Genomic DNA, 27,664 nt, shown 5'->3' with positions numbered 1-27,664 from the left:
GACGCTGCGAGTGTGTCTGAGGGAGAGACGCTGCGAGTGTGTCTGAGGGAGAGACGCTGCGAGTGTGTCTGAGGGAGAGACGCTGCGAGTGTGCCTGAGGGAGAGACGCTGCGAGTGTGCCTGAGGGAGAGACGCTGCGAGTGTGCCTGAGGGAGAGACGCTGCGAGTGTGTCTGAGGGAGAGACGCTGCGAGTGTGTCTGAGGGAGAGACGCTGCGAGTGTGCCTGAGGGAGAGACGCTGCGAGTGTGTCTGAGGGAGAGACGCTGCGAGTGTGTCTGAGGGAGAGACGCTGCGAGTGTGTCTGAGGGAGCGACGCCGCGAGTGTGTCTGAGGGAGAGACGCTGCGAGTGTGTCTGAGGGAGAGACGCCGCGAGTGTGTCTGAGGGAGAGACGCTGCGAGTGTGCCTGAGGGAGAGACGCTGCGAGTGTGTCTGAGGGAGAGACGCTGCGAGTGTGCCTGAGGGAGAGACGCTGCGAGTGTGCCTGAGGGAGAGACGCTGCGAGTGTGCCTGAGGGAGAGACGCTGCGAGTGTGCCTGAGGGAGAGACGCTGCGAGTGTGTCTGAGGGAGAGACGCTGCGAGTGTGCCTGAGGGAGAGACGCTGAGAGTGTGCCTGAGGGAGAGACGCTGCGAGTGTGTCTGAGGGAGAGACGCTGCGAGTGTGTCTGAGGGAGAGACGCTGCGAGTGTGTCTGAGGGAGAGACGCTGCGAGTGTGTCTGAGGGAGAGACGCTGCGAGTGTGTCTGAGGGAGAGACGCTGCGAGTGTGCCTGAGGGAGAGACGCTGCGAGTGTGTCTGAGGGAGAGACGCTGCGAGTGTGTCTGAGGGAGAGACGCTGCGAGTGTGTCTGAGGGAGAGACGCTGCGAGTGTGTCTGAGGGAGAGACGCTGCGAGTGTGTCTGAGGGAGAGACGCTGCGAGTGTGTCTGAGGGAGAGACGCTGCGAGTGTGTCTGAGGGAGAGACGCTGCGAGTGTGTCTGAGGGAGAGACGCTGCGAGTGTGCCTGAGGGAGAGACGCTGCGAGTGTGTCTGAGGGAGAGACGCTGCGAGTGTGTCTGAGGGAGAGACGCTGCGAGTGTGTCTGAGGGAGAGACGCTGCGAGTGTGTCTGAGGGAGAGACGCTGCGAGTGTGTCTGAGGGAGAGACGCTGCGAGTGTGTCTGAGGGAGAGACGCTGCGAGTGTGCCTGAGGGAGAGACGCTGCGAGTGTGCCTGAGGGAGAGACGCTGCGAGTGTGTCTGAGGGAGAGACGCTGCGAGTGTGTCTGAGGGAGAGACGCTGCGAGTGTGCCTGAGGGAGAGACGCTGCGAGTGTGTCTGAGGGAGAGACGCTGCGAGTGTGTCTGAGGGAGAGATGCTGTGAGTGTGCCTGAGGGAGAAACGCCGTAATTGTGTCTGAGGGAGAGACGCTGCGAGTGTGTCTGAGGGAGAGACGCCGTAATTGTGTCTGAGGGAGAGACGCTGCGAGTGTGTCTGAGGGAGAAGTGCTCCGAGTGAGCGAAGGAGACACGCTGCAGGTACGTGAGGGTGATGCTCTCTTGCTCATTAACATGCTTGTGATTAATGACATTTGATGATGCAGGAAGCTGTGGTTCCACCGATTGGAGGGTCCATCAAGAGATGAAGTACTGTAGAGATGTCTTTGGCTGAAATTTAGTCATCCTGAAATAGCAGTAAAGCAACAGGTTAGCTTTTTATGCACAGCGCTGAAGTGCTATCAAGTTAATAACCATTGATATCATAGAATCACTACTGTGGAGAATGAGGCCATTAGACCCACTGAAAGAGCACCCTAAGCTAGACCCCCACCCCCACCCTGTCGCCGTAACCCAGTAACCCCACCTAACCCTTTGGACACTAAGGGGCGATTTAGCATGGCCAATCCACCTAACCTCCACATCTTTGGATTGTGGGAAGAAACCGGGGCACCCGGAGGAAACCCAGAAAGACACAGGGAGAAAGTGCAAACGCCACAAAGTCAGCCAAGGCCGGAATTGAACCCAGGTCCCGGGTGCTGTGAGGCAACAGTGCTAACCACTGTGCCACCCCAAGGTCATCATGACCGTTGACGTGCAGTGGTCATGAAGTTGATAAAGACACTTGATCTCCCCGCTGGGATGAGCAGTATTGCTCTCCCATGCAAAGTGAAATCTCTAATCCACTGATACGCCGTTCAATGTCAAGGACCCCAGCTGAGGAACCCAAAGAGTCTTTGTCCAGGTGGGGAATGCAAAGCCATTGCTGGTGAACTCAGAACGCCTTGCACACTATCTGAACAACGCAGACCCTTCCACCCTCATGTAGAGCACATAGAGATCTCTTCTAGAGCATAAATACCATATCCTCTAGTCAGTAATGAATGCAGAAACTCCCGCCCCACTTCACCTCTTAGATCAGTAGCAACATTACAGCACAGACAGCACTCACCCATTCATCCTCATCCACTCCCTCAAATGAGTCCTGAGGCAACGGATCGTCCAGGTTCCCAAGCTTCGCCACCATGGCACTCAGGAGCTGGAAGGAGTAAAGAGGGTGAGGCACTACTCACATTATCACCTGCTCAACAGAGATGCACCCATCAATCCTCCACATGAAGCTGGCCCTTACATCTCAAATTATTTTATTAATATTCTTCTTTGGAAAGCTAATGCGAGAGGAAAAAGCAGCATCGCAGCAATGCTCATCCCATTGATTCATTACAGTTTCAAACACTTCATTACATGGGGAAAGGAGGAGACCATTCAGACCCTCAAACTTTTCCCGTCATTCAGTTAGATCATGTTAGATCTGAACCTTAAGCTCAGAACAAATCGCATTATGGACCCCTCTCGAGAGTTAGCGACAATAACGGGATAAGCACCCGTGGAAAATGGGCCCGGAAAATCCCCCCCATTGAATAAATTATTCTCTGCTATAAGGCACGAAGGAAGACCACCTAGGGTTGGAGAGGTGACTGTGTGGCTGTCATAATGTGGGAACAGGTTACACATTGTTTCTTTCATGGGCCAATAACAATAACTTGTATTAAATGGTGCCTTTAGCATCGCAAGGTGCTTCATAGGAGTGTCCTCAAACAAAACTTAAAACTGAGCCGTATAAAATTGGATGATCAAAAGCTTGGTCAAAGAAGTTGGTTTTAAGAAGTGTACTAAAGAAACAAAGTGAGATAGAGAGGTGGAGAGAATTAAGAGGGAATTCCAAAGCTTAGGGCCTAAGCAACTGAAAGCAAGGTCAGCAATGATGAGCGATTAAAATCAGGGATGCTCAAGAGGCCTGAATTAGAGGATTAGTTAGATGCGAGAGAGAGAGAGAAAATATCAGGGAAAATGAAAGAGGGAGACAGAAAGCAAGGCACCTATTATGAAACAGTCACTTAGATGAGAGCCACAGAAGGACGGTCTGAAAGAGAGAGACAGACTGGGTGGAAGGGAGGAAGAGAGAAATAGCCAGTGTGGGAGAGATAGAGGGACTGAATGTAGGAGAGAGATAAAGAACAAACTATGTGGGAGAAGACCACAAATGAGTGAGAGAGATTGAGAGGCAGACTGTGTAGGAAAGAGAAAGAGAGAAAAAAAACTCAATGAAGAAGAGAGACCTTGACTGAGAGAAAGAGAGAGACAGGCTGAGTGAGTGAGAGAGAGAGAGAGGGACAGAGATAGACAGACAAACGTACTGAAGGGGAGATTAACAGACTGAGATGGAGAGATAGATTCAGAGGAGGGAATGTAGCAGAGGTAAACTATATACATTTTGAAGTATGAATACCTCTTCCTTTTTCTCCTCATCTGTTTTCTCCTCCAGGTAGAATGCGGAGGGTTTGTATTTCCTGACTGGAACTTCTTTAGGGGCTTCACTCACTGCAGAACAGACAGACCATTAATATCAAGCTCTGCAACTCACAAAATTCACAGGTATCAGAACCTCTCTCCAGGACAGTCACAGATAGAACGGAATTAAGAGGGAATTCTGCATTTCCAGACTGAAGCAGTGAGTGGAGGAGGATCTCCTGCTTTTTCTTTGTTCATTGGACGTGGGCGTCTCTGGCTGGGCCAGCATTTATTGCCCAATCCTAATTGCCCTCGAGTCAACCACATTGCTGTGGCCCTGGAGTCACATGTAGGCCAGACCAGGTAAGGATGGCATATTTCCTTCTCCAATGGTCATTAGAGAACCAGATGGGTTTTTACGACACTGGTTTCATGGACATCGTTAGACTTTTAATTCCAGATTTTTATTGAATTCAAATTGCACCATCTGCAGTGGCGGGATTCGAACCCGAGATCCCCAGAGCATTAAGCTGGGTTTCTGGTTTACTAGTCCAGTGACAATACCACTACACCACCGCCTCTGTGAAACCACTCTAAAGCCCATCTACACTATTCCCTTATCGTCCATATGTCTATCCAAATGGACGATAAGGGAATAGTGTAGATGGGCTTTAGAGTGGTTTCACAGGTCGGCGCAACATCGAGGGCCGAAGGGCCTGTACTGCGCTGTAATTTTCTATGTTCTCCATAGATAACTGAGACAGTGTGTATGTTAATGAATTGCTGAGTCTGCAAAGAACTCTCCATTTATACTGAGGGCAACACATGTTGGGGCAGGTCTCCAGTTAATTTGGATGCTAGAGAGAGTGAGTATGGTCCTTTGTTTGGGTCCCAGTTCATCACCAGATTCAGGATCTCTGACAACTGTAATAGAAAAGAAAGGGGGGGGGGGGGGAGGAGGAGGAGGGGAGAGGAGGAGGAGGGGAGAGAAGAGATGGAGCGTGATTTGTTATGTTGTAGGTGTAACATAAGCGGCTTCCTTGTGGTGCACTTGACAAAGGAAGGTTCAGACGTGGAGATAACTTCAACACGTTTATTAAACTATTTACACTTCTATTACTGGGGTTCGACACTACTGCTAATCCTACTATAGCTACCCAGACTGACTAACCAGTTGCTGCAATCCACGTGGTGGGTGTAATATTGAATTAACCCTGTGTCTCTACTCACTGACTGTCTCCACTGGAAAGAGGTAGATCATGTGTGTGGTGTTCTTTATATATGGGTTGGTGTAATGCCCCCCTGTGGTCGTGTCACCTCCTTGTGTACCGTGAATGTCCATTGGTCGTCTCCTATCTAACTGATCTATTGGTTAAGTGTGTGTGTGTGATGTTTCTGGTGCTCCATCTAGTGTCTAGCTAGCCTACATGCATTTACATTGATGCACATCACCACAGAGGGATGTGGGGAAGCACAGGTACCTGGCGTCAAGTCTGCAGGCTTCAGACTCATCTTCTTGTGCTGACCATTGGAGCCGGCCAGCCAGGCAGAGGCTGAGAGTACTGGTCTCCACCACAAGGTGGTATCAGGGAAAATATCATCCTGGAAAAACTCTTTCTGTGAGGAAAGTAGAGAAAAGGAATGTGAGAAATTTCTGCAAAGAAAAATAAATTGTTGAGAAGAGTTCATAGATTGGAACTGACAGGATCAGCTCAGCTTCCCACACTTACACCAAACAGGGGTACATTAGAGTAGGCCCAACACTCAGGGCAGATTGGGGGACGACGACACTGGGGTCGATCCAACAATCTGGGCAGACTGGGATACACTAGAGTAGGTCCGGCACTCACACCAGATTGGAGGACACTGGGGACAGATCCAACAATCCGGACAGACTGGGATACACTGGGGTAATTCCAAAACTCAGGTAGACTGGGGAACACTGGGGCATGTCGAACACTCATACCAGATTGGGGGACAATGAGGTAGATCCAACACTCCAGGCAGACTGGGAACACTGGGGCAGAACTAACACTCACACGTCGACAGGGCGGCACAGTGGTTAGCACTGCTGCCTCACAGCGCGCTAGGGACCCGGGTTCAATTCCAGCCTCGGGTGACTATTGAGTTTGCACTTTCTCACAGTGTCTGTGTGGGTTTCCTCCGGGAGCTCCAGTTTCCTCCCACATTCCAAAGATGTGCAGGTTAGGTGGATTGGCCATGCTAAATTGTCCCTCAATGTACTAAAGGTTAAGGGGGGTTGTTGGGGTATGGGGTTAAGGTCGGGGCATGGGCTTAGGGTACTCGTTCCAAGGGTTGGTGCAGACTCAATGGGCCAAATGACCACCTTCTGCACTGGTTTAGGTCCAGCACTCTGGACAGACTGGGGGACACTGGGGCAGAACCAACACCTATGGCACACTGGTGGACACTGGGGCAGAACATACACTCACACCACACCGGGGGACATCAGAGTAGATCCAACACTCACACCAGACTGGGGTAGATCCAACACTCACACCAGACTGGGGTAGATCCAACACTCACACCAGATTGAGGCACACTGGGGTAGATCCAACATTCACACCAGACTGGGGCACACTGGGGTAGATCCAACACACACCAGACTGGGGGCACTGGGGTAGATCCAACATTCACACCAGACTGGGGGACACCAAACCAATCCAACTCTCTCTTCAGACTGGCACAATTGTTCACTGATGTCCGTTGGATAGAGGAGCGTTTCACTCCTGAACCCTGCTCCATAAGTGACAAAAACACGTGTCAAGCCCAGTGCAGTGCCCAGTCAGGGACCCTGGTCCTGATGGACATGATCTCTTGCACCGAATCATTGAGCCATAAAGGATCTGATGCCACAGTGCTGATTCACACAAGTCCAAAATTCCCACATTTCCAAGACACGGACAAACTTCTCACCTTAACTCGTGGAACTTTGAAAATGATGTATTCTAAGGAATGGTTTCCCAGACATAATGCTTTTGCGATCTCCACTTCCCTCACATTGCATTCAGATTTGGGTAGGAAACAGAGTCCCTGGAGAGGGGCAAATATATTTGCTGACTTAATTTATACAAGGTCACAGTGCAGTGTGTGGCTTGTTTAAGCGGAAAAATAAGCCAATTCCATCTCGTCTTTGTAGCAGTCCTCTAAACCCAACTGCTAATCCCATCCTGCCCTCTCCCATTCACAATCCCACCCTCTCCATTCCCTCCTTTGCCCTTCCCACCTGCTAAAATTTTCTCCCATTTCCTGTGCTCAGTCTTCAGTGTCCCTTTCTACACATTTTAAATCATTCAGACACCTTCCTGCTTGTGGAGAGCATCACATTAATCTGAGTTCTTACTTCAGTGTTTATATGACTCCAGTGTTATATTCAAAAATTAGAAGTGCAATTGTGGGTTCTTGCTCTTCAGAATCCTCTCCGCCCCCTGTCATTACCCCTGCTTAGTGAATGCCTGCAGTGCAGGTACAGGATTTTGACTGGTTAATACCGCAACAGGGAGTTGGGCTTCAAGGATTAAGAAGCATTAAACTCTCATCTTCAGACTCCGCACTTTACTTCAGAAACAGTTGGCGGACTAGCCAAAGATGGGGACCTGAACATGTGAAAGCCAAACAAAATGATCCATAACTACGTCAGAGATGCGGACAGCAACCTCAACTTTCAGTTCAGCTGTTTAGGCCATCACTCCTGGCCGGAGCCCCTGCATGTTCCTCAAACTGTCCGTCAGCTCTATACACTGTACTGTACTGGTCTTTTTATTTAATAAAGGATATTAGAAGCAGTTCAGCAAGGTTCACTTGACTGATTCCTGGAATGAGTGAGTTATCGAATGAGTGAGTTATATGAGGAAAGGTCGGTCAGGTTGGGCTTGTTTAGAATGAGGGGTGATCTTATTGAAGCATACAAGGTCCTTTTTCTTTTTACTGCCAATCCTTAATTGCCCTTCAGAAGGTGGTGGTGAGCTGCTTTCTTTAACCGCTGCAGTCCATATTGTGTAGGTACACCTACAGTGCTGTTAGGGAGGGAGTTCCATAATTTTAACCTAGTGATAATGAAGTAACGGTGATATATTTCCAAGTCAGGATGGTGAGTATCTTGGAGGGGAACTTTCAGGTGGTGGTGTTTCCATGGGTCTGCTGCCCTTGTCTTTCTAAATGGTAGCACTTGTGGGTTACAGGTGCTGTTTAAGAAGTCTTAGTGAATTCCTGCTACGCATCTTGTAGATGGTACACACTACAGTGACTGTTCATCACTGGTGGAGGGAGTGAATGTATTTGGGTTGATGCCGATTGAGTGGACTGCTTTGTCCTGGATGATAATGAGCTTCTTGAATGTCGTTGGAGCTGCACCCATCCAGGCAAGTGGAGAGTATTCCATCACTCTCCTCAACCTGGGGCTGGTTTAGCACACTGGGCTAAATAGCTGGCTTTGAAAGCAGACCAAGGCAGGCCAGCAGCACGGTTCAATTCCCGTACCAGCCTCCCCGAACAGGCGCCGGAATGTGACGACTGAGGGCTTTTCACAGTAACTTCATTGAAGCCTACTTGTGACAATAAGCGATTTTCATTTAATTTCATTTCACACGACTGGCTTGTGCCTTGTAGATGATGGACAGGCTTTGGGAGTCAGGAAGTGAGCTACTCGCTGTAGAATTCTCAGTCTGAACTGCTCTTATGGCCACAGTATATACACACACACATATATATATGGCTGGTCCAATTCAGTTTCTGATCATTAGCAACGTGGCAGAGTGGATGCTGGAAGGATTGTAAGAGAGACCAGAACTACAGGACAGTTAAAAAATATGAGGTCTCCCATTTAAGACAGGGAAGAAGAATTTCTTTCTTTCAGAGGGTCATGTATAGCAGTAGAGATTCTTGACGAACAAGGGAGTCAAAAGGTTTATTTTAGTGGGTCGGCAGAGAAGTGCTGTTAAGGCCACAAACCAGATCAGCCATGATCATTATGAATGGTGAAGCAGGCTTGAGGGGCTGAATGGCCAATCCCTGTTCCTAATTCATATGTTTGTCTTTGTGGCCAATCACTTATTCTCATCACTCCCCACACATAATCTACCCATCTTATTATTCATGTGCCAAAGTGACTGTATCTGATACCCCAAGTGTGAGCACAGATTACAATGTGGTGTATAGGTTAAGTCAATTGAGTCATTGCAATGAAAAGAGCAAATTAGCATTTTACCACAGCTTCACTCTTACCTTGTGTGGCTCAATGGAACTGAAACTGCTGCACTGAAGGAAATAGGGATCTTCAGTCTGAATCTCGTAGATATGGACCCTGGTATCACCCTGTAGGACAGTATCGATTAGTGACAGAGGAAGAGACAGCACATCCTGACAGTGAACAACACTAGTCACCCTGGAACTCGGTCACCTTGAATGGGCGGCAAGGTGGCGCAGTGGTTAGCACTGCTGCCTCACGGCGCCAAGAACACGGGTTCGATCCCGGCCCTGGGTCACTGTCCGTGTGGGTTTGCACATTCTCCCCGTGTTTACGTGGGTCTCATCCCACAACCCAAAGATGTGCAGGATAGGTGGATTGGCCACACTAAAGTGCCCCTTAATTGGAAAAAAAAGAATCGGGTACTCTAAATTTATTTTAAAAACTCAGTCACCTTGTAACCCAACCGGTTGCCCGGTATCTCAGTTAGTCGCTCAGCAACCTATCGACCGTCAACCCAGTCAGTTGCCCAGCAATCCAGTCAGTCGCCTAGTAACTCAGTCCCCTAGCAACTCAGTTAGTTACCCAGCAACCTATCATCTGGCAACCCAGTCAGGCACTGAGCAATCTAAGTCATATAGCAACATACTAATTAAAGAATCATTTGCCTAGCACGGCCACAGTGAAGTATTGGAAAGGGAGAAGTGATAGAGGAGAGGCTGTGGCAATCAGCTGCCATGGCAAGGAGTGTGCCTTGATACTGACCTTGCCAGTGAGATAGATGGTGCAGGTGTCATCATCGTAGAAAGGAATGAGAGTGGATGGTGCTACATTGATGTCAGCAGTTGCCAGTGGTCCTGATGCCAGGGACATTACATCGTGGAGGTAGATTTGTCGTTCACTGCGGCTGTAAAACAAAGCTGGAGAAGTCAGAATAAATCCTTTATTTTTTTATGAGACGTGGGCATTTATTGCCCATCCCTAATTGCCCTTGAGGGGGTGCAGTTAAGACTCAACCACATTGCTGTGGGTCTGGAGTCCAGACCAGGTAAGGATGGCAGATTTCCTTCCCTAAAGGACATTAGTGAACCAGATGGGTTTTTACGACAATTGTTTCATGGTCATCATTAGACTTTTAATTCCAAGTATTTTGTTGAGTTTAAGTTCAATGGGATCACCTGCTGTGGTGGGATTCAAACCGTGGTCCCCAGATCATTATCCTGGGTCTCTGGATTATGAGGCCAGCAACAATACCACTATGCCACCGCCTCCTCGCAGGGCTTAGATTTTACTCATGCACATAATTTACAGGGTCTGTTACAGAGTCCAGATATGAAGCTCCCAACCCAAGGCAGTAGTTCCATTCATTCTGCATGGCCCCAGACGTGCCTGGGAATATTGCTGTATAGCTCAAGATTTCAAATCAGACCCCATTATAGTGGGCCATCTTGTAATTTTGCGATTGATTTAATAATAATAATCTTTATTGTCACAAGTAGGCTTACATTAACACTGCAATGAAGTTACTGTGAAAATCCCCTAATCGCCACATTCCGGCGCCTCTTTGGATACACAGAGGGAGAACTCAGAATGTCCAATTCACCCAACAAGCACGTCTTTCGGGAGGAAACTGGAGTACCTGGAGGAAACCGGAGCACCTGGAGGAAATCCATACAGACGCGGGAGACCATGCAGACTCCGCACAGACAATGACCCAAGCGGGAATCAAACCTGGGTCCCAGGTGCTGTGAAGTAACAGTGCTAACCACTGTGCTACCGTGCCACCCTGGATTACAGAAAATTAGTCATGTTAGATACAAAATGCAAAAGTAAGCACCAAGCACAATAAAGATACCCATCCTAGCCTCTCCAAAGCATACAAACCTTCATCCAACACACCCTCATCTACTACTTGTTAGCCATAGATCAGTGGGTAGTTCTTGCCTCAGTCAAAAGTTGAGGTTTCAAGTCCCACTCTTTTAAAAAACATTTTTTAGAGTACCCAATTCATTTTTTCCAAATAAGGGGCAATTTAGCGTGGCCAATCCACCTAACCTGCACATCTTTGGGCTATGGGGGCGCTACCCACTGCGCCACCGTGCGGCCCTTCAAATCCCACTCTATTTTTAAATAAATTTAGAGTACCCAATTATTATTTTTTTTTCCAATTAAGGGGCAATTTAACGTGGCCAATCCACCTAACCTGCACATCTTTTGGGTTGTGGGGGTGAAACCCACGCAGACACGGGGAGAATGTGCAAACTCCACACGGTCAGTGACCCAAGATTCGAACCCGGGTCCTCAGCGCTATAGTCCCAGTGCTTTTCACTAAGTCCCACTCTTAAGCACATAATCCAGACAAACAGTCAGAGGGGCAGTGTTGAAGGAATGTTGCTATTGGATGAGATGTTAAACCTTTAGAAAAAATTAAATTTAGAGTATCCAGTTATATTTATATTTTTCCAATCAAGGGCCAATCCACCAATCCAATTAGCGTGGCCAATCCACCTAATCTGCACATCTTTGGGTTGTGGGGGTGAAAACCACGCAGACACGGGGAGAATGTGCAAACTCCACACGGTCAGTGACCCAGGACCGGGATCGAACCCGGGTCCTCAGCGGCGTAGGCCGCAGTGATAAGCACTGCGCTACCGTGAGATGAAATGTTAAACTATGGTCTAGTTTGCTCTCTTAAGGTGGATGCAAAAGATTCCAGGGCACAATTTCGAAGAAGAGGAGAGGAATTCCTTCTGGTATGCTACCCAATATTTTTTGTGCAGTCAACATCACAAAAACAGATTATCTGGTCATTATCACATTGCTGGGGGTGGGTGCTTGATGTGCACAAATGGCTGCCACTTTTCCTCCATTACATTGTGACTACATTTCAAAAACACCTAATTTGTTGTAAAGCATTATAGGATACTGTGAGATTGTGAAAGGTCCTGTAGAAGTGCAGATTCTTGTTTTCATTACTTTACTTTCATTCCAGTCATACTCTGATATTGTCTAGCCCTCAGGCACCTTTATATTATTTCCTGCTTACCTGTCAAAGCCAGATACCAGTAGGTATCGTGCATCGCTCACCCACAAGATCCGTGCCCCCCGGTTGCCCATAGGTCCTGGTCCTTCCTGAAAATGGAGACCAAGAGTCTAATTGGCATCAACACAGCTACCAAGCATACATGGGGAGGAGAAAAAAATGGCACAAAGCTTAAACCAAAACACAGACAACGTGAGTTTGCATGTTGCTGGGCGCATCCTGAGAAAGCAGTCATTACCTGCAGAGGGTTGACTGAATGCCGAGGATCATACACTCGAATTTTGCCATCTTTGCTGACCGTTGCCAGTTGCTGACCATCAGGCCTCCAGGACAGGCTGAAGATCTGGAAAAAGAGTAAATGAACGTAATAAAAGAGAGTATGAGAGAAAGAGCAAGGGCACAGCAGATAAAAAGAGTACTCAAGAGAACGAGAGAAATAAAAAGAGCATGAGTGAAAGAGAGAGAGAGAAAATAAATAACCCAGGACAAAATTTCAGAGAATTGCACAGTGGCTGCAATGAGTCTTTGTGATGCAGCACTGCAAGAAAATATTTTGACCAACCACAGAGCAGGTCAATCCAAAAATCACTCTCACCGTCACAAATCTAAAGTAAATGAAGCTGTGCTGGCTGCCTAAGATTTTACCTGGTCGGTATGTCCCCTCAGTATGAACTCCTCTTTCCCCGAGCTGAGGTTCCAGATCCTCACAGTCATGTCATAGGAGGATGAAGCTAAGATATCAGATGCCAGTGGATGGAATCTGATGGAATAGATTTTCTCTGTGTGACCTGGCAGAGAATAGGAACAGAAACTTAATCCGCACACTGACCTGGCATTGAGATTCCAAAATACCCCAGTAATCAAAATGTGTAACGATATAAGAAGTGCTAATTCCTTTTCAAGCCTGTTACTTTCCATGAGATCATGCTCATCATCTTATCCCATCCTTCTCCCTGAAGCAGAGTTATTTGCTGTCTGACTATTTGCTTGATAACTGATGCTGCAACTTTATAACACTTCGGGCAACGCCATTTTGCATGGTTTCATTTTAATTTTAGATTGTGTCCCTAGGAGCAACAGTAACAAGAGGATGATGAGGTAGCACCAAGGATATCCCATTATCATCCATGATTAAACACAGTGCCCAAATGCTAGATACAAGGCAATCTTAGCATCCTTCCCTCAAGGACGACACCCAGTTAACATGGTCCTGCCAAACCCATTCGCTCCACATAATGAGTCACTGCTCCATTGATGAATACTTGAGCATTGGAGCTTTGTTTTACTCTTTCATGGGATGTGGGCATTGCTAGCTAAGTCAGGGTTTGTCATTTATCATAACTGTCTTTGAGAAAGTCACCTATTTGAACCGCTGCAGTCCACGTGGTGTAGAAAGGGAATTCAAGGACTTTGACCTCGCTATTTTGAAGGAACATAGGATATAGTTTCAAGTTTTAGGTATGTGGCTTGGACAGGAATTTGCAGATGGTGGTGCTCCCATCCATGTGCTACCTTTGTCCTTCCAGGTGGTAGAGATTTGAGATGATGTTGAAGGAGCCTTTGTTGCTGAAGTGCACTGCTAGCACTCTGCATCAGTGGTGGAGTGAATGTTTAAGGTGATGGATTGGGTGCTAATCAAGTGGGCTGTTTTCTCATGGATGGTGTCAAGCTTCTTGAGTGTGGCTGGAGCCACACTCAGTCAGGCAAGTGGAGAGTGTTGGAGCTACACTCAGTCAGGCACGTGGAGTATTCCATCATACCCCTGACTTACGCCTTGTTAAAGATGGACAGGCTTTGGGGAGTCGGGAGATGAATTACAAAATGGAGCTTGCTGCATTCTTTCACTGTCTATTCCATTGCATCTGTAACAGTATTCAACAATGTGCCCTGTGCACAAAAAAAACAATTTTAACCTAGTCAATTGTCATTCTCCCAATCATCAGCCAAGCAAATGGAAATCATCAGTGTTGTCTGGCTCTTCCTTCGCCAGGCAACTTTATTGCCTCCCTTTCGCTAAAGATGGTTCTGAAATAATTTTAAAAACTGTTTTCCACAATATCTTTGAGTAAACCAACTTCCTGATTTTCAGCACTATCTCACCGGAAAGGGCTCTCTCTGGGTCGGAGAGGACTTGCGTGAGTCCCCCGGTTGGAATTCTCCAGATTCGGATCTTTGCATCCTCGCCAGCTGAAACCAAACAGTCAAACGTATTCAGGATGTCGCTCGTGTTCAGAAGCAATCCAGCATCATACAGCACAAGAAGCTATTTGGCCCATTGTCCCTGTGTCACCTCTTCGAAACATCAGTCCATTTAGACCCCATAACCCTACAAACGATTAGTTTTCAAGTATTTGTCCAATTAGGAGTTCAAAGTTGTTATTCACGCTTCCATCAACTGTTCAGGCAGTGAATTTCAGACCATAAACAATTCACTGCAGAATAAAATATTTTCTCATCACCTGGTTGCTTCTTTTGTTACTTACCTTCAATCAATGTTTTCGGGTCAACTGTGTATCGATTGTGTTTATGCTTGTATTTAGGGGGTGGCCCAGTAGTTGGCACTGCTGCCTCATGACGCCGAAGACCTGGGTTTGCTCCCGGTCCCAGGTCATTGTCTGTGTGAAGTTTACACATTCTCCCCTTGTCTGTGTGGGTCTCACCCCTACAACCCAAAGATGTGCAGGGTATGCGGATTGGCCACGCTAAATTGACCCTTATTTGGAAAACAATTATTGGGTACTCAAAAAGGCTTGTGTTGACGGTGGCACAGTGGTTAGCAGTGCTGCCTCACAATGCCAGGGACCCGGGTTCCATTCCAGCCTTGGATGATTATGCGTATGGAGTTTGCACATTCTCCCCGTGTCTGCATGGGTTTCCTCTGGGTGCTCCGGTTTCCTCCCACAGTCCAAAAGATGTGGTTAGGTGGATTAGCCATTCTAAATGGCCCCTTAGTATTCAAAAGGTTAGGTGGGGTTATGGAGATGGAGCGTGGGTCTGGGTAGGGTGCTCTTTCACAGAGTCGGTGCAGGCTTGATGGGCCAAATGACTTCCTTCTGCACTGTTGGGATTCTATGAGATGCAGATGGCGGACATTAATTGGGGTTCCCGACTTCCGGGTGCGGCTATGCAGAGCTAGGTCGTATATTCAGCAGCTCCTGCTTGGAACGGACTTTTGGGCTCTTTTACAGGGCCCCCACGGCATTTGTTTGACATTTCCCGGTGTGGCAAGAGGACTGCAGCATTCTCCTGACAGTGTCCCCCAGGAATGTTATGTCTTTTGGCTACCAGACCCGGCAGAAACAGTAAAAGATTTGGCTTTGGCTGCAGGCTTAGACAAAAGCCTCTTCCAGCATGCAGGCGGGGGAAGGGCAAGCTTAAAGCTGCAAGCTGACCTGAGGGCCTGTATCAAAGGTGAATTCTAGCAGCAGAGGGAACAACTGTGAAAAGATCTCATCAAGGCCACTGAAGGGACTTCCGGTTGCGGTGATGCCTAGCTAGCCGCACGCTTCGGCGGCTCCAGCTCCGACGGACCTTCGGGCTCTTTTAAGAGCCCCAACGGGGAATTTTTCGACGACGCAACCCGGTGTGGGGTGTGTGAGAAGGGAGTCCCCCCCCAAACGAAGGAGGAAAAAACCGGCGGCTGCAGCGCGAGGAATCGTCGACCAAAGGGTCAGAAAGAGAGAAGTACAAGATGGCGGCGGAGAAAGCGCAGGCGACATGGGGGCCTGAGCAGGATGAAATTGTGAGACGGTGCGTGGAGCTGCTGAAGAGGGAGGTGCTGACCCCGTTGCTACAGGCAATTGAGGGGCTCAAGGAGACATTAAAGACCCAGGAGACAGAGCTCCGCGTGGTGGAGCAGAAGGTGACAGATATTGAGGACGAGATCCTGGGCCTGGCGGTTAAGACACAGACGCACGAGGCACAGACGCACGAGGCACTTCATAAAAAGTGTACTGAAAGGATCGAAGCCCTAGAAAATGGAGCGCGAAGGAAGAACCTTCGGATACTGGGTCTCCCTGAGGGTGTGGAAGGAGTGGACTGTGGAGCGTACGCAAGTACGATGCTGAGCTCACTGATGGGTGCTGAGGCCCCTACGGGCCCCTTGGAGGTGGAGTGGGCAAATCGGATTCCGGCGAGAAGACCAAAAGTGGGAGAACCACCCAGGGCGCTAATCGTGCGATTTTACCGCCTTAAGGATAGAGAAGAGGTCCTGAGATGGGCTAAAAAGGTGCGGAGTAGCAGATGGGAGAATGCAGTGGTACGGGTATACCAGGATTGGAGTGCGGAGGTGGCGAGAAGGAGGGCGAGCTTCAACCGAGCCAAAGAGGTGTTGCATAAAAGGAAGGTGAAGTTCGGGATGCTGCAGCCGGCAAGACTATGGGTCACGTATCAGGAGAGACACCATTATTTCGAGACGGCGGAGGAAGCATGGACCTTCATCAAAGAAGAGAAATTGGATCGGAACTGAGGGACTGATGCTGCAGGAAATGTTATTGTTAATGTTATGGTTGAAGTTAATTGAGAAGTAAATTGGGAAGGGGGGAGACATTGGGGAAATGTGGGCGCCGGTGAGGGGGGAAAGACGGGACATAGTTGGAGAATGGGGAAGGGGGAGGGGAAAGGGAGCTGCGCCATAAGAGGCGGGTCAGGTAAAGGGATGTTCCCGCGCCAGAAAGAATAAGGCGGGAAGACAGGCGCAAGGCGGATGGGAGTTCCCCACACGGGGGGGGTCGAGGAGTGAGCAGGAGTAGCCGGGGTCAGTTGAAGTCAGCTGACTTATGGAAGTAATATGGGGGGAGCAATCATGCTAGAAAGAGATCTAGGGGGGAGGGAGGGGGAGGGGGAGGGGGGGGGGGGCAACTGGGTTGCTGCTGCGGAAATCCAAAAGGAAATGGCTAAAGAGTGGGTGGGCGGGGATGGTGTGCGACGCTGGGGGAGCGAGCGGGAGCGCAGAGGCGGGATATGGGTCTGGCCTAGAGAAGGTAATGGCTAGTCGACACGGGAGGGGGGCAGGTAGCCCCCTAGTGAGGCTGATCACGTGGAACGTGAGAGGCCTGAACGGACCGATAAAAAGGGCCCGAGTGCTCGCGCATTTGAAAGGACTAAGGGCAGACTTAGGACCAAGTTAGGCTAAGGAAAGGATGGGTAGGACAGGAGTTCCACTCAGGACTGGACGCAAAGAATAGAGGGGTGGCCATTTTGGTGGGGAAACGGGTAGCATTTGAAGCAAAGAACACCGTAGCAGATAGCGGAGGTAGATATGTAATGGTGAGTGGCAGGCTGGAGGGAATGGAGGTCGTGTTGGTTAATGTATATGCCCCGAACTGGGACGATACGGGATTTATGAGACGGATGCTGGGGCGTATACCGGACCTGGAGGTAGGAAACTTGATTTTAGGAGGGGACTTTAATACTGTGCTGGACCCGGGGCTAGATAGATCCAGCTCAAAGACCGGAAGAAGGCCGGCAGCGGCCAAGGTGCTTAAGGGGTTTATGGACCAAATTGGGGGAGTGGATCCATGGCGATTTCTTAGACCTAGGGCTAGGGAGTTTTCCTTCTTCTCCCATGTCCATAAAGTGTACTCCCAGATAGATTTTTTTGTTTTGGGAAGGTCGTTGATCTCTTGGGTGGAACATAGAACATAGAACAATACAGCGCAGTACAGGCCCTTCGGCCCACGATGTTGCACCGAAACAAAAGCCATCTAACCTACACTATGCCATTATCATCCATATGTTTATCCAATAAACTTTTAAATGCCCTCAATGTTGGCGAGTTCACTACTGTAGCAGGTAGGGCATTCCACGGCCTCATTACTCTTTGCGTAAAGAACCTAGCTCTGACCTCTGTCCTATATCTATTACCCCTCAGTTTAAAGTTATGTCCCCTCGTGCCAGCCATATCCATCCGCGGGAGAAGGCTCTCACTGTCCACCCTATCCAACCCCCTGATCATTTTGTATGCCTCTATTAAGTCTCCTCTTAACCTTCTTCTCTCCAACGAAAACAACCTCAAGTCCATCAGCCTTTCCTCATAAGATTTTCCCTCCATACCAGGCAACATCCTGGTAAATCTCCTCTGCACCCGCTCCAAAGCCTCCACGTCCTTCCTATAATGCGGTGACCAGAACTGTACGCAATACTCCAAATGCGGCCGTACCAGAGTTCTGTACAGCTGCAACATGACCTCCCGACTCCGGAACTCAATCCCTCTACCAATAAAGGCCCACACTCCATAGGCCTGCTTCACAACCCTATCAACCTGGGTGGCAACTTTCAGGGATCTATGTACATGGATACCTAGATCCCTCTGCTCATCCACACTTTCAAGAACTTTACCATTAGCCAAATATTCCGCATTCCTGTTATTCCTTCCAAAGTGAATCACCTCACACTTCTCTACATTAAACTCCATTTGCCACCTCTCAGCCCAGCTCTGCAGCTTATCTATATCCCTCTGTAACCTGCTACATCCTTCCACCCTATCGACAACACCACCGACTTTAGTATCGTCTGCAAATTTACTCACCCACCCTTCTGCGCCTTCCTCTAGGTCATTGATAAAAATGACAAACAGCAACGGCCCCAGAACAGATCCTTGTGGTACTCCACTTGTGACTGTAGTCCATTCTGAACATTTCCCATCAACCACCACCCTCTGTCTTCTTTCAGCTAGCCAATTTCTGATCCACATCTCTAAATCACCCTCAATCCCCAGATAGCGGTTTCGGATCATGCCCCACATTGGGTGGACCTGGAATTAGGAGAGGAAAGAGAGCAGAGAACACTCTGGCGATTAGATGTGGGACTGATGGCGGATGAGGGAGTGTGTGCAAGAGTGCGGGGGTGTATTGAGAGATACCTGGAGGTCAATGACGACGGCGAGGTCCCTGTGGGAGTGGTATGGGAAGCACTAAAAGCGGTGGTCAGAGGAGAGCTGATCTCCATTGGGGCCCACAAAAGGAAAACAGAGGCCAAGGAAAGGGAAAGATTACTGGTGGAGATTTTAAGGGTGGATAGGGAATTTGCAGAGACCCCGGAGGAGGAATTGTACAGGGAGAGGAGACGACTCCAGACGGAATTTGACCTTCTGACCACCAGAAAGGCGGAGGTACTGTGGAGGAAGGCACAGGGGAGGAGGTATGAATATGGGGAAAAGGCTAGTCGCCTGTTGGCTCATCAATTGCGAAAGAGGGCAGCAGCGAGGGAGATAGGAGGAATTAGAGACGAAATGGGAGACACGGTGCGAAGGGCAGGAAAGATAAATGAGGTGTTCAAGACCTTCTATGAGGAACTGTATAGGTCTCAACCCCCAGAGGGAGAGGAGGGGATGCGGCAGTTCCTGGACCAATTGAGGTTCCCGAAAGTGGAGGAGCGGGGGGGTGGTAGGCCTGGGGGCACCGATTGGGGTGGACGAGGTTATTAAGGGACTGGGAAGCATGCAAGCAGGGAAGGCCCCAGGACCAGACGGGTTCCCGGTGGAGTATTACAGAAAATATGTGGACTTGTTGGCCCCGTTGATGGTGAGGACGTTCAATGAGGCCAGGAAAGGGGGGACTCTACCCCCGACGATGTCGGAGGCGACGATATCGTTAATTTTGAAGAGGGATAAAGATCCGTTGCAGTGCGGGTCCTATAGACCCATTTCATTATTGAACGTGGACGCCAAATTGTTGGCAAAGGTACTGGCATCGAGGATAGAGGACTGTGTCCCGGGGGTGGTGCACGAAGACCAGACAGGGTTCGTAAAAGGGAGACAACTGAATGTTAACGTGCGACGACTATTAGGGGTGATAATGATGCCCCCAGTGGAGGGGGAGGCAGAGATAGTGGCGGCAATGGACGCAGAGAAGGCATTTGATAGGGTGGAGTGGGATTATTTATGGGAAGTGTTAAGGAGGTTTGGGTTTGGGAACGGGTTTATTAGCTGGGTTAGACTTCTTTATGGGGCTCTAACGGCAAGCGTAGTTACAGGTCGACATAGATTGGAGTATTTCCGACTATATTGGGGAACAAGACAGGGATGCCCGCTGTCTCCATTGTTCGCGTTGGCAATTGAACCTCTGGCCATGGCGTTGAGACTCCAGGAAATGGAGAGGGGTGATTAGAGGGGGAGAAGAACACCGAGTCTCGTTATATGCGGATGACCTATTGTTATACGTGTCGGACCCAGCGGGGGGGATGATAGAGGTTATGCGAATTTTGAGGGGGTTCGGGGATTTCTCGGGGTATAGGCTAAACATGGGGAAGAGTGAATTATTTGTGATACATCCAGGGGACCAGAGTAGAGAGATAGAAGGCTTGCCTCTAAGGAAAGTGGAAAGAAACATCCGATACCTGGGGATTCAGATCGCTAGGAGCTGGGGAACCTTGCACAGACTTAATCTGACACGGCTGGTAGAACAAATGGAGGAGGACTTCAAGAGGTGGGACATGCAGCCTCTATCGCTGGCGGGCAGGGTGCAAGCAATTAAGATGATGGTCCTCCCGAGGTTCTTATTTGTATTTCAATGTCTCCCTATACTAATCACCAAGACCTTTTTTAATAAAATAGACAGGAGCATCACGAGCTTCGTGTGGGCAGGGAAAGTTCCGAGAGTAAGGAGGGGGTTCCTTCAGCGTAGTAGGGACAGAGGAGGATTGGCACTACCGAACTTGGGCGATTACTATTGGGCCGCCAATGTGGCAATGATACGTAAATGGATGATGGAGGGTGAGGGAGCGGCGTGGAAAAGACTGGAGAGAAAGTCCTGTAAAGGGACGAGTTTAGAGGCGCTGGTGACGGCGCCGCTACCGATCTCACCTAAAAAGTTTACCACGAACCCGGTGGTGGCGGCAACATTGAATATCTGGGGACAGTGGAGGCGACAGAGAGGGGTGCGGGGAGCCCTGGTGGGGTCCCCAATCAGGAACAACGATAGGTTCGCCCCAGGAAGAATGGATGGAGGATTTCAGAGCTGGTACCAGTTGGGAATTAGGAGGGTGGGAGATTTATTTATAGATGGGACTTTTGCGAGCTTGGGAGCATTGGAGGAAAAGTATAAGTTGCCCCGGGGAAATTTCTTGAGATATATGCAGGTGAGGGCATTTACTAGACAACAGGTGAGGGAATTTCCGTTGCTCCCGACACAGGGGATACAGGACAGGGTGCTTTCAGGGGTGTGGGTCGGAGAGGGCAAGGTGTCAGAGATTTACCGAGAGATGAGGGAAGAGGGGGAGGAGTCGGTGGGCGAACTAAAAGGTAAGTGGGAAGAAGAACTAGGGGAGGAGATAGAGGAGGGTATGTGGGCTGATGCCCTAAGCAGGGTAAATTCCTCTTCCTCATGCGCCAGGCTTAGCCTGATTCAATTTAAGGTGCTACATAGAGCACACATAACGGGAGCAAGATTGAGCAGGTTCTTTGGAGTGGAGGACAAATGTGGGAGGTGTGGCGGGAGCCCGGCAAACCACGCACATATGTTTTGGGCGTGCCCGGCACTGGAAGGGTATTGGAAGGGAGTGACGGGAGTGATTTCGCGGGTGGTGATGGCCCGGGTCAAACCAGGCTGGGGGTTAGCTCTATTTGGAGTTGCGGAAGAGCCGGGAGTGCAGGAGGCGAAAGAGGCCGACGTTGTGGCCTTTGCGCCCCTAGTAGCCTGGCGCAGGATCCTACTCATGTGGAAGGAGGCAAAACCCCCCGGACTGGAGGCCTGGGTAAATGATATGGCGGGGTTCATTAAACTGGAGCAGATAAAGTTTGCCCTGAGAGGATCGGCTCAAGGGTTCACCAGGCGGTGGCAGCCATTTCTCGACTACCTAGGGGAACGTTAGAGGGAAGACAGATGACCAGCAGCAGCAACCCAGGGGGAAGGGGGGGGGGGGTGTTTAGTTTAGTTTAGGTCAAAGATAAAGGGGTTTTGTTACTTGTGTATTGTTAAAAATTTCTGTATTGTTATTGTTGCGTTTGCTTTGTAAGAGGGGAAAAATTGTCGTTTGGGAAAAAAATGTCAATAAAACATTTTTTTTTAAAAATTAATTGGGGTTCCCTTGAGCAGATAGAAAGATACCTCAATTGAAACTGAGCTGCAGTTGCCGTTAGAAAGTGTATACTCGAGGGCAGCACGGTGGCGCAGTGGTTAGCACAGCTGCCTTACGGCGCCGAGGTCCCAGGTACGATCCCGGCTCTGGGTCACTGTCCGTGTGGAGTTTGCACATTCTCCCCGTGTTTGCGTGGGTTTCGCCCCCAGAACCCAAAGATGTGCAGGCTAGGTGGATTGGCCATGCTAAATTGCCCCTTAATTTATATTAAATAAAAGAAAGTGTATACTTGTATATTTCTCTCTGTAAATAAATGTTACTCTGAGTAAAGATTGGCTCTGGTTCTCTCCTTCATCAATTGACTTCCTTGAATGGAATCCTGGTGACCAACTGTCCCTCCATTGGAAACAGTGATTACAGTTTGAGTTATTATCTTCATGGATCAGCTAATTCACCAGGCTACTCACAGGGGTAACTGCTGGTGATGGGGGAATCTATGTGCAGGGCTGGTAAATGGAAGGTATTGAGAATTGAGCTCAGCAAGAGCTCTGGCAGCCTTGTCACCACACAGGAGCACAAACTCAGCTCTCATAGGATCCAGCCCATCACATTTACACTGACCCTTTCAAAGAGCAATCAAGTTAGGCCCATTCTTTCCCCACATCCCTGCAATTTCTTTCTCCTCGGGCTGAAAAGGGCAGGAAATACCTTTGGCCGGTTACCGGGTTAACAGTCTGGTTCAAGAGGAGTAATAGACATAACGGAGTCAGTTGAGAAATTGAGTCTGGAAAGTGAGGAGAGAGTGACATTAGAGGGTTGGTGGCATAAAGCACGAGTAGGAAACAGTGTCCCTGAGTCCATGTAATCCTCGGATGAGCAATGAGGACTGCAGATTTGAACACATCTTGAGATCCACTAAGAGGAAGAAAATTAGCTATTTGATCATTTACAATATTGCTGCGAGTAACAGATAAAAGGATTCCCTCCCAGATTTCAGCAATTGCCTCCGTGCTGGGAGGTCAGAACCTGAAGAATGCATTAGTACCGACAGCAAGGCGATGGCAATCGAAGGGATCCCAGCTAAGGTCAGCGACAGCCACGCTGTTCTGGATGGTGGGCAGGGAGCTGTCTGGCAGCCGTCCAGGTTTCGAGAGCTGCAGAAAACAAAGAGAACTGAAGAGAAACATTTGTAATGACTGAACATACAATCAACTGATTTCAGAACTCTTGAGATACTTGGAAAGGCCTGGGCTGGGTGAGTGGGTCAGATGAGACACCCTTAATAGCCAGGACCCTTTCGGCTGGTAGATACAGAGTAAAGCTTCCTTTACACTGTCCCCATCTAACATGCCCAGGACAGGTACTGCATGGGGTTAAACACAGAGTGAAGATTCCTTTACATTGTCCAATCAAACATCCCAAGAAAGGTTCTGCACAGGTTAGGTAAAGCCCTCCCTACATGGTCCCCAAGGCAGGCGTTGCAGATTAGTCACAGAGTAAAGCTCTTTACAGTCTGAAACGCCCTGTGGTGTCCTGTTCTCTGAGCCTCAATCCTGACCAAAGCTTCCCCGGAAAGCAACTTCCACTTCATAGAGCTATAATGTCGGCTTTGCAGGCGAGTGACAGAATCCACTGCCAAGTATTTACCTCCAGCACAGCGATCTGCCCTCCTGACACCGACAACGGAACTGCAACTCGCTCACGATTCACGCAGAATCCATCAGACTCGCCGGGCGTGGTCAGGTTTAACCCTTTCAGATTGGTGATGTGTGTCTCCCGATGAGACAATGTGCCCTGCACGTGTCTGAACTTTGAATTGTTGCCTGAGGAATGAAATTCAGAAGTAGATTTTAAAAATGTGGCCATCACAACATGGAAAAACCATGCACTCAGTCCTGACCCCGCACAGTGAGTATACCGCACTCAGTCCTGACCCCGCACAGTGAGTATACCGCACTCAGTCCTGACCCCGCACAGCGAGTGTACCGCACTCAGTCCTGACCCCGCACAGTGAATATACCGCACTCAGACCTGAGCCCGCACAGTGAGTATACCGCACTCAGTCCTGACCCCGCACAGTGAGTATACCGCACTCAGTCCTGACCCCGCACAGCGAGTGTACCGCACTCAGTCCTGACCCCGCACAGTGAATATACCGCACTCAGACCTGAGCCCGCACAGTGAGTATACCGCACTCAGACCTGAGCCCGCACAGTGAGTATACCGCACTCAGTCCTGACCCCGCACAGCGAATATACCGCACTCAGTCCTGACCCCGCACAGTGAGTATACCGCACTCAGTCCTGACCCCGCACAGCGAGTGTACCGCACTCAGTCCTGACCCCGCACAGTGAATATACCGCACTCAGACCTGAGCCCGCACAGTGAGTATACCGCACTCAGTCCTGACCCCGCACAGTGAGTATACCGCACTCAGTCCTGACCCCGCACAGCGAGTGTACCGCACTCAGCCCTGACCCCGCACAGCGAGTATACCGCACTCAGACCTGACCCCACACAGGGATTATACCGCACTCAGTCCTGACCCCGCACAGTGAGTATACTGCACTCAGTCCTGACCCCGCACAGCGAGTATACCGCACTCAGTACTGACCCCGCACAGTGAGTATACTGCACTCAGTCCTGACCCCGCACAGTGAATATACCGCACACAGTCCTGACCCCGCACAGCGAGTATACCGCACTCAGCCCTGCCCCCGCACAGCGAGTATACCGCACTCAGACCTGACCACGCACAAGGATTATACTGCACTCAGTCCTGACCCCGCACAGCGAGTATACCGCACTCAGCCCTGACCCCGCACAGCGAGTATACCGCACTCAGCCCTGACCCCGCACAGCGAGTATACGGCACTCAGTCCTGACCCCGCACAGCGAGTATACCGCACTCAGACCTGACCCTGCACAGCGAGTATACCGCACTCAGACCTGACCCCGCACAGGGATTATACTGCACTCAGTCCTGACCCCGCACAGTGAGAATACCGCACCCAGTCCTGACCCCGCACAGCAAGTTTTTTTTTTTCTTTAAAAATTTGGCGTACCCAATTATTTTTTTTCCAATTCAGGGGCAATTTAGCGTGGCCAATCCGCCTAACCTGCACATCTTTGGGTTGTGGGGGTGAAACCCACACAGACTTGGGTGAATGTGCAAACTCCACACGGACAGTGACCCAGGGCCGGGATTCGAACCTGGGTCCTCAGCGCCGCAGTCCCAATGCTATCAACTGCGCCACATGCCACCCTTCCCCGCACAGTAAGTTGATTGCATTCAGTCCTGACCCTGCACAGCGAGTATACCGTACTCAGTCCTGACCCCGCACAGCAAGCATACTACACTCAGTCCTGACCCTGCACAGCGAGTATACCGCACTCAGTCCTGACCCTGCACAGCGAGTATACCATACTCAGTCCTGACCCAGCACAGCGAGTATACCGTACGCAGTCCTGACCCACCACAGCGAGTATACCGTACACAGTCCTGACCCCGCACAGCGAGTATACCGTACTCAGTCCTGACCCCGCACAGCGAGTATACCGCACTCAGTCCATACCCCGCACAGCGTGTATACCACTCAGTCCTAACCCCGCACAGAGAGTATACCGCACTCAGTCCTGACTCCGTACACCAAGCATACCGCACTCAGTCCTTAACCCGCACAGTGAGTATACCGCACTCAGTCCTGACCCTGCACAGCGAGTATACCATACTCAGTCCTGACCCAGCACAGCGAGTATACCACACTCAGTCCTAACCCTGCACAGCGAGTATACCACACTCAGTCCTGACAAGAACAGCGAGTATACCGCACTCATTCCTGAACCCGCACAGCGAGTATACCGCACTCAGTCCTCACCCCGCACAGCGAGTATTCCGTTCTCAGTCCTGACCCAGCACATCGAGTATACCGCACTGAGTCCTGACCCCGCACAGCGAGTATACCGCACTCAGTCATGACCCTGCACAGCAAGCGTACCGCACTCAATCCTGACCCCGCACAGCGAGTATACCGCCATCAGTCGACCGTCCTAACCCCGCAGAACGAGTATACCGCACTCAGTCCTGACTCTGCACAGCAAGCATACCGCACTCAGTCCTGACTCTGCGCAGCAAGCATGCCGCACTCAGTCCTGACCCCGCACAGCGAGTATACCGCCCTCAGTCGACCATCCTGAACGCGCAGAACGAGTATATCGCACTCAGTCCTGACCCCGCGCAGCGAGTATACCGCCCTCAGTCGACCGTCCAGACCCCGCAGAACGAGTATACCGCACTCAGTCCTGACCCCGCACAGCGAGTATACCGCACTCAGTCCATACCCCGCACAGCGTGTATACCACACTCAGTCCTAACCCCGCACAGCGAGTATACCGCCCTCAGTCGACCGTCCTGAATCCGCACAGAGAGTATACCGCACTCAGTCCTGACCCCGTACACCAAGCATACCGCACTCAGTCCTGACCCCGTACAGCGAGTATACCGCACTCAGACCTGACCCCATACAGCGAGTATACAGCACATGGTCCAGACGCTGCAGTGAGTGTACCACACTGAGTCCTGACCCCGCACAGCTAGCATATCGCACTGAGTCCTGAACCCGCACAGCGAGTATACCGCACTCAGTCCTGACCCCGAACAGCGAGTATTCCGCACTCAGTCCTGACCCCGAACAGAAAGTATACCGCACTCAGTCCTGACCCCGCACAGAGTCTCCCGCACTCAGTCCTGACCCCGAACAGCGAGTATTCCGCACTCAGTCCTGACCCCGCACAGAAAGTATATCGCACTCAGTCCTGACCCCTTCACAGCGAGTATACCGCACTCAGTCCTGACCCAGCACAGCGAGTATACCGCAGTCAGTCCTGACCCCTTCACAGCGAGTATTCCGCACTCAGTCCTGACCCCGCACAGAAAGTATACCACACTCAGTCCTGACCCCTTCACAGCGAGTCTACCGCACTCAGTCCTGACCCAGCACAGCGAGTATACCGCAGTCAGTCCTGACCCCGCACAGAGAGTATACCGCACTCAGACCTGACCCCTTCACAGCGAGTATACCGCACTCAGTCCTGACCCAGCACAGCGAGTATACCGCAGTCAGTCCTGACCCCGCACAGTGAGTATACCGCACTCAGTCCTGACCTAGCACAGCGCGTATACCGCACTCAGTCCTGACCCCGCACAGCGAGTATACCGCACTCAGTCCATACCCCGCACAGCGTGTATACCACACTCAGTCCTAACCCCGCACAGCGAGTAAACCGCCCTCAGTCGACCGTCCTGAATCCGCACAGAGAGTATACCGCACTCAGTCCTGACCCCGTACACCAAGCATACCGCACTCAGACCTGACCCCATACAGCGAGTATACAGCACATGGTCCAGACGCTGCAGTGAGTGTACCGCACTCAGTCCTGACCCCGCACAGCTAGCATATCGCAGAGTCCTGAACCCGCACAGCGAGTATACCGCACTCACCCCTGACCCCACACAGAGTCTCCCGCACTCAGTCCTGACCCCACACAGCGAGTATATTTTCGAGGAGGTCACTAAGATGATTGATGCAGGTAGGGCAGTAGATATTGTCTATATGGACTTCAGTAAGGCCTT

General features: G+C 50.2%; 1 protein-coding gene across 1 annotated transcript in view; it reads right to left on the bottom strand.

Moving 5' to 3' along the window:
• Positions 1-1,503: 1,503 nt before the first annotated feature.
• coro7 (coronin 7) overlaps positions 1,504-27,664 on the bottom strand; it is a 186,517-nt gene continuing 160,356 nt past the window's right edge. The window contains exons 16-28 of the mRNA XM_072481388.1: positions 23,680-23,855; positions 23,078-23,186; positions 14,116-14,202; positions 12,661-12,803; positions 12,254-12,358; positions 12,019-12,104; positions 9,738-9,879; positions 9,011-9,100; positions 6,704-6,820; positions 5,248-5,383; positions 3,765-3,856; positions 2,427-2,513; positions 1,504-1,661 (exon numbers count right to left, since the gene is read on the bottom strand). Of these exons, the coding sequence (XP_072337489.1) occupies positions 1,653-1,661; positions 2,427-2,513; positions 3,765-3,856; positions 5,248-5,383; positions 6,704-6,820; positions 9,011-9,100; positions 9,738-9,879; positions 12,019-12,104; positions 12,254-12,358; positions 12,661-12,803; positions 14,116-14,202; positions 23,078-23,186; positions 23,680-23,855 (1,379 nt within the window). The 3' untranslated portion in view covers positions 1,504-1,652. The remainder of the gene's footprint in view (positions 1,662-2,426; positions 2,514-3,764; positions 3,857-5,247; positions 5,384-6,703; positions 6,821-9,010; positions 9,101-9,737; positions 9,880-12,018; positions 12,105-12,253; positions 12,359-12,660; positions 12,804-14,115; positions 14,203-23,077; positions 23,187-23,679; positions 23,856-27,664) is intronic.

Source organism: Scyliorhinus torazame, chromosome 17, assembly GCF_047496885.1.
Source record: "Scyliorhinus torazame isolate Kashiwa2021f chromosome 17, sScyTor2.1, whole genome shotgun sequence".
NCBI lineage: Eukaryota > Metazoa > Chordata > Chondrichthyes > Carcharhiniformes > Scyliorhinidae > Scyliorhinus > Scyliorhinus torazame.
Note: the sequence above shows the minus strand (reverse complement) of the source record. Positions and strands in the feature narration are given on the sequence as shown.